Source organism: Sinocyclocheilus rhinocerous, unplaced genomic scaffold (genome assembly GCF_001515625.1).
Source record: "Sinocyclocheilus rhinocerous isolate Xijiao unplaced genomic scaffold, SAMN03320098_v1.1 scaffold444, whole genome shotgun sequence".
Lineage (NCBI taxonomy): Eukaryota > Metazoa > Chordata > Actinopteri > Cypriniformes > Cyprinidae > Sinocyclocheilus > Sinocyclocheilus rhinocerous.
In genome coordinates this window covers 1,220,951-1,232,541 of record NW_015645540.1, presented here as the reverse complement: position 1 = coordinate 1,232,541, position 11,591 = coordinate 1,220,951, and the positions used below count along the sequence as shown (strand labels likewise).

Below are 11,591 nucleotides of genomic sequence, written 5' to 3'. Positions count from 1 at the left end.
GAACCCGTGAAATGGGTTGAATTGAAATGGTCCAAACCCTTGATCACTTGGAATGCGCTATGGCGCTTTTTATTCATTTTTAATCGATAATTTAATTTTTAAAGAATCACCCCTCTTTAAAATAATCACATTTTGTTGCTTTGCAGCCTGAAATGAAGACGGACACCGTTTTTGTTTTATCCAGCTGTATTTACTTGGTGCAACTTATAACATCCAAGTGAAAGTTATAACACATGTCAGAAAAAAAAATATACAATCTGAGTTGGAAAAAGGATCACCCCCTCCTAAAAGTGACTCAATCAGGTGTAGCTAATCACCTTCTCAATGGCACATAAAGCCATTTGACTTTCAACTGTGATCAGCTGCGGTCATTTATTAGCTCAGTATATGAAAAGAGCTTTCCTGGAGCATTTCAGTCCTTGGTAGTGCAACTGAAGCAAATAATCAACTATAGGTGATAAGGCACTGTCAAAAGATCTCCGGGATAAAGTTGTGGACAGGCACAAGTCAACAGATGGATACCAAAATTTTTTTAAAGGCTTTATCAATGCCTGGAAGCACAGTGAAGTCTATTATTAAGAAGTGGAAGGTATTTGGTACCACACAGACCCTTCCTGGATCAGGACGTCGCTCCAAAGTGGATAAAAGAACCAGGAGGAGACTGGTCAGAAAAGCTACCAAGAGGCCTACAGCAACTCTGAAGCAGTTGCAGGAATTTATGACAAAGAGTGGTCATTGTGTGCATGTGACAACAATATCACAAATTCTCCACAAATATGGCTTGTACGGGAGGGTTGCAAGAAAAAAAGCCAGTCCTCAAGAAAGGCCACATGTCTATGTGCAAAGTTAGTAGAGACAGAGACATATCCCAACAGACTAAAGGCTGTATTTAAAGCAAAAGGTGGTTCAACAAAATACTGACACGAGGGGGTGATCCTTTTTCCAACTCAGTGATTCTGTTTTTTTTTTTTCTGACATGTTGGTGTAATATCTTTCACTTGGATGGAGTAAATACAGCTGGATAAAATAATGGAGGGAGGGAGGTGATACTTTTCTATACCCACTATATATATATACAAAGTCACTATGTGTACATGAAGGATGGGAAAACAAGTAGAATCATCACTAGGATTGTGCATAGATTTATTACCAAGAAGTACAAATCAATATAGTAATGCCAAAACTTTCTACTTAATACAAATGCGAGAGCTCTCATTGTGGTTACAGTAAAAGTAAAACCATTACGTTTCCATCAAGTTTCAAGACAACTTTAAAGTGTCCTTAGATAATGGATGTTAAGGTAAATGTACAAAAGCTAATGATACAAAGCTAAGCTATGAAACTTTGTTAAATGTAATTTGATTTGCCAAAAGCAAACACAATGCAAGGCAAACTACAGAAAATGCATTTGTTTAATATTACAAACCACATGCATGAACCAAATGCAAAGTACATAATTTATACTTTTGTCTATACACTTAAAATATGATAATGTATTTGTTAAGGTTTGCTAACTACAATTGATAATTACAGGTTCCTTAATTTTCTTTTGCATATTGTCCAGCTCTTCCAGAGATAAAGGCCATTATAACAGGCAGTAAAGCAGAGTAAAAACGCAGTGCAGCTATTACCATTTTTGGTCAGAATTTGGTCAGAACTGTAAAGTGGGCAAAGAGATAATCAAGAGTGAGATTAAACTTTTTTCCTGGCAGAGAAAAGTTGTGATTTTCCAGAATTCAGGATTGTCTTGATAGGTGGCACAATTGTTGGGAAGACCTCAGTGGTGAACACCATCCTGAAAATCAAGCGAGGCCAGCAAAACTAAAAAGTGTGTGAAGAGAGAGGGAGAGGTTGACAAGAGAAAAGTCATTTTAATTGAAACACCTGGATGGTGGCCTTACATGTCTGTAAAAGACAAGGAGTCAATCAAGCAGGAGATCATGTCAAGTGTTACTATGTGTCCACCAGGACCTCATGCAGTTTTGCTAGTTCTGCAGTCTGGTGTCGCCTTCACTGAAGCACAAAGGAGGCCTGTCAAGGAGCACATGGAGTTCTTGGGTCGAAATGTCTGGAAGTACTGTATAGTGGTGTTCAGCAGGGGCCACTGGATGGGGACCCCCACTATTGAAGAGCACATTGAGAGTGAAGGAGAGGCTCTGCAGTGGCTGATCAATACACGTGGAAACAGATATCATATTCTTAACAACATGCAGCAGGATGATGGGAAACAGGTCAGAGAGTTGATGGAGAAGGTGGAGATGATGGCCAAATTAAACACAGTGCTCCCAGTAGCTGTGGGTGAAGCACTGGAGGAGATGGATGACAAGGATGAGGAGGGAGCAAATATGAGGGAGAAAGAACAAGCTGAGTGTAGAAGCTTCTTGGAGGATCGTCCTTACTGTAAGTAGTATAACATGCTCTTTGCAGACTCCATTAAGCCAGATTGTTATTTTTACCATCTTATCACTGATTTGACCATTACATGTTGTAATATTGTACAATTCTTAAATAATTAGCAAAATATCCATACCAGCTGAAAAAAAGTATTTTTTAGCTAAACATATTTCTACAAAACAACATAATCTAACTGTATAAATTCTCTTTATAGTGGATGAAGCTTACATTGACAAGTGGATGGATGATTTTGAGTTGTCAGAGATCGAGCAAATTGGAGTGGAACAAAGGCAAGAGTCAAAGACACTAATGGCCAGCACCAGACCTATGGAAAAACAAAGTAAACAGTAACAGTGCAGCACATTAACCCAAAAGAGTTAAAGTAGCTGACATTTTCCATTCAAACGCATTAACGTGCATGGACATTGGACTTGGATTATTTCCACCCAGTCATCTATAGGCTTTGACAGAGAAAAGGGGTATTTTTTTTAAACATTGCAAAATATTATTCATATAATATATGGTTTTGTTAGTTACACACATTTTTCATACACACATAGGCCATAAAACTAGGAAATTAAATTAAATTGTGTATTTGGATTTCAATTTAATTACATTTAAAATAAATTTACAGAATGTTTATACCACCAGTCCAATTGCACAACAAATATACCTATGCTATCTTAAATGAAAATATAATACATTGTATTAAAGATATGTCTTTATTTCCTATGTCATGCCACAGACTTATGGATTGGTTGGACTCTAAATTGGTTGAAACATCCATTACATACAGTTTATCTTGTGACAAAATACCTTGTGTTTCATATGTACTAGGGACAATATTGTAGCTCAATAAAAACTTCTCAACAAGTAGAGCAGAATTTTTTTATGTGATGGAGGAAGAAGAACCATAATTAAGCAAGTTATTGCAAGAAAGGTTGGCAAAAGCGATATATTTATTTAACATAATTTTTGTATGATTTTGTTTTACAATTCAATAGCCTACAAAACAAAATCATATAGCCTACTCGTACAGTAACTCTATAGCAATTAAAAAGTCCAATAATTTAGCCAACATGTGAATTGCAAATAGCCTACAACAGAACGGGTACATATTTACAACATTCTCAAAGAAATAGCATTTTTCTAGTGATTTTCCCCCAAAAAATAAAAAAGGTCTAATTAGGCTACGTCATCTAAAAAGAAAGCGAACCTTATGTCACAAACCGAAAGCAAACGTAAAAGCCACTCTCTATTTATTGTGTTAAAACAAACGTGACTCGTAATGGCTCGTTAACTACTCTGCAGAGACAGTGTCCGGATTGGACCGACAGACTCACAGACAGACGTCCGTCGATGCCGCAGCGCTAGTGTGCTCAACAAAGGCTCAGGCCGGGGAGAGGGCCATTTTTACCAAATACAAAGGAAGCAGAGCAGCGAGGGAGGGGAGGACTATGGGAATGACAGGAATAGCGAAATATCACTTTACGAAATCGCAATGTGCCGTCAAACCAAACACTGAACAATGGGTGAGAAGTGACCAGTCATGACTACAACAGAATATAGTGTGTACTAACGACAGAACAGCAAATAAATAATTTAGATGTCGAACTGCCTGCTCTCAGAGCCGACTGCGCATCACGGTGGCAAAATGCCGGAACAGCAATGATGATATTAGACACTGACAGACACTGTACGACGTAATCTATCCTAATTTTGAAAACAGCCGTGAAAGATTATCGTCTGCTGGTAAGTGTTTATATCATTTACAATCCGTACACTCAAAATGTCAGTTACGTCTAAGTATTTCAGATAGCCATAAAAAATATGAATCATAACTGGTTATGATCATAGAGCGCGCGCCGGAGGACGCAACAGGTCGCGCGTACAGTAGAGCTGTAGTTCCCGCGTGCATTTGGCTGACGTAATTATGACATTTGTACAAGAATTTCACGAGGTGTATTATTGCGTATATTGAAATGCTAGCTAAACACTTTGTGTTTTGGCATGAATATCACTTTAATAAAAATGTCTCGTTCCCTGTTCATCTGACGTTTTGATACAAATGGTATAATGATGCGTCATATCTAAATATTGTGTGCATAACCAAATGATGTGAAAGCCAAATGAATACAAAAAAATTAATAAAGAAAAAAGAAAAGAAAAACATGTACATGAAATATAGGCTATAGTTCTGTTAAGGACAAGGATGTATTATGGTTTGTTAAAATAAATACCATTATTTTTCGGATTAAGCTACTGAAATCTCCCCTGAAAACAGGACACATCTGTATTACAGACAGTCAAAATGTAGATTGTTTCAAATTCTATTATCAGGCCTAAATTTGATTAATGTAGTGATGCCACTGACATGAGATAATCTCAGGCCTTTTTTAAGTTCTAATGAAGTTAATGCAGGCCTGTTGAATGCATGACTTCAAAGAGCTTAAGTTTAAAGTCAGATTTAAGAGAATATGCCATTATTAAACAAATATAATACAATATAACTTTGAATACATGTGGTCACCTGACAGATTCTTTGGAATAAGCTATAAGAAATATATTAAAAATATATGAAATAATAATAAAAAATGTCTATCAGTGTTTTCCAAATTGCACTTTATAATTTATCTCAGCCCTTCATGCTCTTACCTGGTTTCCAGTTATTAAAAACTTAGTACTGAGACTTAAAAAAGGGGAACGCCTCAAAACTTGGGGGTGTAAGGGAAAGGAGGGGTATATGCATGAGTAGGTGGTGTTGTGCGTTATTTGAATGCAAATGCAGAGAGAACAAGCCGAGACTGTGTTTGAGAGAGAAACTGGGAAAAGGAGGTGGAGAGTTGTCTTTGGATTTTAGTTAGACACTGAATAGACACTTTTGAGACATTGCTTGCTCATGTATGCCCTTAGCATTTGGCCTTGTAGCTCTCTATATAAATGAAACATGGACTTTTATTTGTTTCTCAGAACTGATGCAGTGAGATTTACTGTAATTTAGCTCTAAGAGAAAGATTTTCAATCTGTTTCAACCCATGGGCCAATTAGCCATTGACTTTCCCCTGCATCATGTCACGCCGGAAACAGAAAAGACCTCAACACTTTTTCAGCCCCATCCTCAACACTTCGTGGCTACTTCAACATGGTGAGAAATGTTTTACTGTTTAGTAAGAGAGCTCCATTGTTTCTGTCAGTGAGCCATGTCATTTGAGATCATTTGTTGTGACATTAACAGATTCAGATGTTTAAAATATCTGATCTCATTTTAAGAAAAGGAAAATGAAACCAGGTAAAAATAAAAGGAATTTCTGTAATATTTGGACATAGTTACATCCCAACAGCTTCCGTCGAAATTAGTACTTTTCATCTTCAGACCCAAGCTTGGAATTTAGACCGCCCACGATATTAAATGTATGGCTATTGAGAATGATTAAAAAGAAAAGAAGAACAAATAGCAAAGCGAACATAAAAGTAACAGAGATGTGTAATATGCTGAACTGGATTTTGAAAAGGGGATTAGAAATTGTTGTGGAAAAAGGTGCACAACTTTGAAAAAGAAGGAGACACTTGAGTGCCTTAACGGGAATGGCATGAGACTTCATTGTCTCCGTGAGGCTTTGTGGTCGTGCAGTCAGGCATTAACTGCCAGGAAGTACGTGCATAAGAATGTGTTGATCTGTGACTTAAATTCTAGAGTTCTTGAAGTACAGGCAACACTTTATGCATCTCTCCCTAGTATATGAGTGTGTATATTTGTATTCATGCTATTATGTCTTCTGTAAATCACATTAGTTTCTGGATATGGCTCTGATGCTGAAGGTCACTTATTTTAAGCAATCTAGCTGTTTTCAGCATGTGACAACAGCACTAAGGCTCACTGACCTTTCAGGCTTCGCTGAGTTAGGACGGAAGATTTGTTTAAATATATGAGATGTAATAGCATATATTCACTTACTCAGACTAGTGGGTGGGTCGGTGAAGGGGTTTGGGAATTTTGTGGCGAGGTTCATTGTCCGTGTTCATTGTTGCTGTGGAAACAAAGTTGGCTGTTAGTGGTGCTAAAAGCATTGTAAGCTGGTTGAAGGATGGGATTTCAGATCAGAGGGAGTGAGGGGATAGAGAGAGAGAAACAGAGGAGGAGACAGCAATGTACAAGACTGGCTAAAAACGAGGTGGAAATTAACAGTACACATTATGTTCTTCATACTTTATGAGATATGGTAATAGAAACATATATTAATATTAAAAAGATGTTGCTGAAGGTTTATGATAATGGGAGTTCAAGTGGCACAGTAGGTGCCATTGATGGGAGCCTTGGCAAGTAGAGCAATACTACACTTTGTTTGGCCTTTAATACAAATACAGTGTTTCTAACAAGGTCAGCCAGAGGTAACCTCTCCATATGCTATGTTTCCTTGGTGACGCTTGTGTAAGCAGTGAGTAGAAACAATTGGACAGCAATAAAGATAACAACCTAAAGAAAAATAAAAGTACTAAAGGTTAAAATTTGGTTTGGAGGTTCATAAGGCTAAAGGCCTTTGGGTTTATCAGCTTCGCAAGTCCACTGACAACAATAATGTGGCAGACAGCAAACAATAAAATTAATTAAATTACAAAACTAATTGTGTAATGTAATCTCTACAATTACAACTAATTTAAATTACTCAATGTAATACATTAATTTTATTAAATAATAAATTAAGAATGACTTTTAACAGTACATTCTTCTGACAACTAATCTCATATATGTATTGTAGTGGCTACCTTTATTGGTCTAATCTGCATTAAAATAGCGTATATGTACCAATGCAACAATATAACAATCTGTTTAATATCAAATAATTTCCTGAATAAGTACCATTTTTTATTCTTGCACCTTATTCGACTTGTATTATAAACATTAGACTAGCAATATCAGAAGTACAATCATATTTAATTATTTGTATGGCATAAATTGTTGCATAAATAGTTTCTCTCTCATTTCTTAGAGGAGCAGTTGGCAGTGAAGTCCCTCACCTCTACTCTTGCAAAGAACTCTTCCTGCTCTTTCTCATACTCAACAACTCGAGGCGGCCAATCTTCCTTAAACCCAAGCCCACCAGTTGAGAGGCTCACAAAACCTTCTCTGACTAGAGCCAGCCATCGTGTCTATCACATCCCCAGCCAACCCATACAATTTCCTTCAAACCTCACAGAGTCTCACCTTTTCCAAATTTCTGATATCCCATCCCATTCTACTAATCAGTGTATGACTACCATTGCACCATCTGTCCTCTGTACCCACAACCACACTCATTTACCCATGGCTTCTCCAAAGTTAGGTGTGTCAGCAACCACAACCTCCTCTTCATCCTCCTCTGCTGCTGCTTCTCTCTGTGTGCCTCCACATCCTGGAAGCCACAGTTCTGTGCCTCAGGGTCCCCCAAGTCCAGTTACACCCTCTTCCAGCCCAAGCACGGTCCCTTCAGCCCCAGCATGTGCACCCGTCAGTATTGCTTTCATCTTGGAGGAGCTACGTGTGCTGCAGCAGAGGCAAATTCATCAGATGCAGATGACTGAAGAAATCTGTAGGCAAGTACTGAGATTGGGAGGAGGATCTTGTGAAGTGGATTCAAAACCATATATACTACCATCTCTGCCACAGCTCTGTTTAAAAGGTTCTGATAACAACCCCAGAACCTCCCGACCAAAGTCATCACCTCCCCCTACCTCTGTGGCTCCTCTTTTGGCCTGTTTCTCATCCCTGCTACCCCCCCAGACCACCTCTAAGTCCTCCAAACATGCCCACCCTCTCTTGAATGTCTTACGCCCCCATAAAGCACAGTATGACAGGGGGGTAGTTACTCCAGCAAGCTTCACCAGTCATACAAGTGCTTTCACATCTTCATCAATGTCTACACCTGCTGCCTCAAACTATCCACTCACACTTTCTCTTGGCCTTCCATCCCAAAAATCATCCACCATAGGAGTTAGTGGACACAGTGGTGTGACCTTCCCAAACCAATCTATACCAGCAGCTGCTGTCCCTTCAGCCCCCTCACAGGATCCAAAACTCTCTGCTCAAGGAGGTACGACTGTCTTATCGTCAGGGCGTATGCAGCATGCATGCCGATTTTGTCGGAAACTCTTCAGCACTGATTCATCCCTCCAAATACACTTGCGTTCACACACAGGGGAGCGTCCTTACCAGTGTCCTGTATGTTTCAGTCGATTCACCACACGAGGGAACCTGAAAGTCCACTTCTTGCGGCATCGTGAGCAAAACCCTGAACTCTCTTTTTCATTGTTTCCCTGTTCGCTTTTTGCATCTGTAACTGGAGGATCAATGGGAGGGCCAGCACAAACACAGACCTCCACCAATGCAAATGCTACTCAGAGGCATCAAAAACAGCAAGAGGATGATCTGTGTGGCGACAGTCCTGAGGGAACTACTGCCTCAACACGTGCCACAACCTCATCTCATCCTCCTAGTATTGATTTGGCCCTGCTGACCACTGCACACTCTCTCCTTCAGCTCAATCGTGCTGCTGCTGCTGCTGCCGCTGCTGCAGCCTCTACATCCACTACCTCCTCAATCACATCCTCATCACCATCCTCTCTGGCCTCCACCCTTCTTTCAGCTCCTGCCTCATCCACCTCCTCCATTGCTGGGGTGTATAAAGGAGTCAAACGCTTTGATGAGAACACCCCACCAATACCTACTCTGCTCCCCCATTCTGCTTACTCACAGCTTGCCAATTTACCCAAAATCTTCTTCCCAGCATCTTCCGCTCAGCATCATCCAGGCCATGGGTTTCTCAGGCCAACAACTCCAGCTGGATCGTTCCTGCCATCCCCACAACAACACATCACGTTCCCATTCACAGCATCATCCACTACCCCATCCATCTCGACCCCAACCTCGGACACATCGAAGCTGCAGAGGCTGGTGGAGAAGTTGGAGAAAGAACCACAAGGTCAGTCAAACTGGGTTTCATCCATTGGGGAGACTTCTACCAGCGGCCATAGTGTAGCAGGAGCATTAAGCTATAGCAGCAGTGGTTTAATGAGCACAAGCACATTCAGTACAAATGTGGTCACCTCACTTCCATCATCTACAATCCAAATACCATCATCCCTCTTCAGCAAGGAGTCACCCTACCTGGGACTTATGAATTCTGCTGGGACACTTGCCCCTAATCAGTGTAGTGTGTGTCTGCGGGTGCTAAGCTGCCCAAGAGCATTACGTTTGCACCAGGCTACTCATTTAGGTGAGCGACCCTTCCCCTGCAAACTATGTGGTCGTTCCTTCTCAACTAAAGGAAGCCTTCGAGCACACCTTGCCACCCACCGTGCCCGCCCTCCAAACAGTCGCGCCCAGAATTCTTGCCCCTTATGCCAGCGGAAATTTACCAATGCCCTTGTACTACAACATCATATCCGCATGCACTTAGGAGGACAGCTACCACCAGAGCACATGCCAGATACCTCAACAGAATGTGATATTTTGTCCCATTCCGAGTCTATTGAGCTCTCTGCTTCAGAAATCAGCCCTAGTGCTACAGATGTTCAGTTACTAGATGCTGATCTACAGACAGTTTCGGATTCTAGACATACTGAATCCCTTGCTGTCAGTACTGCTCCTACAGCATGTCCCATAACCTCCAGCCTACCTGCTTCACTTAGCTCAGGTTTTGTACCACCTTTAGACCTAACCCCTGACCCATACCTGAATCCAACCCCTCATTCACCTCCAATATTCAGAGCTGATCACCCTGAGCTCTCAATCACTGTACCTTCTCCAGTGGAATCTGCAGCCTCCCTTGTCATTCCTGCCACCCAGTCAGCATCAGCAACAACTGGTCCTTCTACCACTGATGAACTATCTTTTGAAATTTCCAGCAACACTGCCTTCTTGGAAGATAAAAAGATTTCATGCTCCTCTGCTCTGAAGAAAGCAAGTCCACTAAGAGATGACTGTGAACATAGTGAAAATATATGTGTCTCACCTATTCCTTGCTCTGCATCCAGATCAAATCTGGAGGATCTTCTTAGTATACAAGCTCATAATGCATCCAGAGTTCCTCCACCACATCCAGAATCAACACCACCTTCTCTCCTTGCGCTGAGATCTGAGAGTGCGTCTTCTCATACAGTACGCCTAGAGGAGCCTGACCAAAGCCTTCTCCAAATATCCAAATTAATCCCCCAAGAGTTCCCTAAGGAAGAAAAGGCGGAAGATAAAATTCATAAAACACCAAAGAATGGACAAAGAACAACTCCAGATTTGAGTATTAATGCAGATACGGTATCAGACACTGTAAACAAGACAAATGAGGATGAGACTGTGGATTGTGACACACGTGTGCGGAAGACCATAACGGAAGCTCACTGTAGTTCAACTGCAAAGGATAAAGAGGACCATAAAGATATAACAGGAACTGAAATGGACCGAACAGAATCAACTGTATGCATATCACTGACTCCCAGTCTTCCACCTCCAATGCCAGAAAAAAAAATATACCACTGTTCTGAATGTGGAAAAGAGTATGCAAGTCGCAGTGGACTTAAGGTGATTCTGAATTCATTAAGCTAAACAATTATTGTCATCCAGGGTGAATATACAGTTCAGCATGGTACAATGTTAGTTACTCAAGAGATTTTCATCCTTGTCTTGGTACAATTTGAAAGTTTCATGACAATTAAATAACATCTCTTACTATAACTTCTAGGGACACATGAAGCACCATGGAGGAGTTGCCAAGGCACCCCGAGCTCCTGCAAAGACCAAGGGCCCAGAGAGAGTCTTGCATCATGAGCGGTCACAAACTCACCACCTTGCAACCTTCCTGCCACCAGGACATCAGTGAGTTTCTTGAACCAAGCCCTCCGAAAACATCAGCAAGCATCAGAGAGCTCTCCACTAGACCCTGTTAAAAAAAATCAGAAAAAAAGTGTTAAGATGAATTTAATAGCTGACAAATGGGAAGGAACCTGAAGGATATTTTGGACTATGACTTGACTGAAAAAAAAAAAAAAAACATAACCCCACTCATGTGCTGCCGGATCCTTCCTGCCATCCCCACAACAACACATCACATTCCCGTTCACAGCATCATCCACTACCCCATCCATCTCAACCCCAACCTCAGACACATCGAAGCTGCAGAGACTGGTGGAGAAGTTAGAGAAAGAACCACAAGGTCAGTCACATTGGG

The 11,591-nt window shown here is 40.7% G+C and overlaps 1 protein-coding gene across 2 annotated transcripts; it reads left to right on the top strand.

The window, feature by feature from the left end:
* The first annotated feature begins 4,086 nt into the window (after positions 1 to 4,086).
* On the top strand, positions 4,087 to 11,408 carry LOC107706351 (sal-like protein 2). Of its 2 annotated transcripts, none has more exons than XM_016510031.1 (3): positions 4,087 to 4,146; positions 7,383 to 10,945; positions 11,106 to 11,408. In XM_016510031.1, the coding sequence occupies exons 2-3, from the start codon at positions 7,643 to 7,645 to the stop codon at positions 11,241 to 11,243; spliced, it is 3,441 nt and encodes a 1,146-aa protein (XP_016365517.1). In that variant the 5' UTR covers positions 4,087 to 4,146; positions 7,383 to 7,642; the 3' UTR covers positions 11,244 to 11,408. The 2 variants fall into 2 exon arrangements, with proteins under 2 accessions (XP_016365517.1, XP_016365516.1); XM_016510030.1 differs by lacking the exon at positions 4,087 to 4,146 and adding an exon at positions 5,050 to 5,539.
* Positions 11,409 to 11,591: the final 183 nt, after the last annotated feature.

What these genes read in the sequence shown, in the direction of transcription:
- LOC107706351 (XM_016510030.1), top strand. Translation starts at nt 5,464, where the DNA reads ATGTCACGCCGGAAACAGAAAAGACCTCAACACTTTTTCAGCCCCATC. An exon ending in TTCGTGGCTACTTCAACATG is followed by an intron (nt 5,540 to 7,382) that starts GTGAGAAATGTT and finishes CTCATTTCTTAG; the next exon opens with AGGAGCAGTTGGCAGTGAAG. An exon ending in CAAGTCGCAGTGGACTTAAG is followed by an intron (nt 10,946 to 11,105) that starts GTGATTCTGAAT and finishes TATAACTTCTAG; the next exon opens with GGACACATGAAGCACCATGG.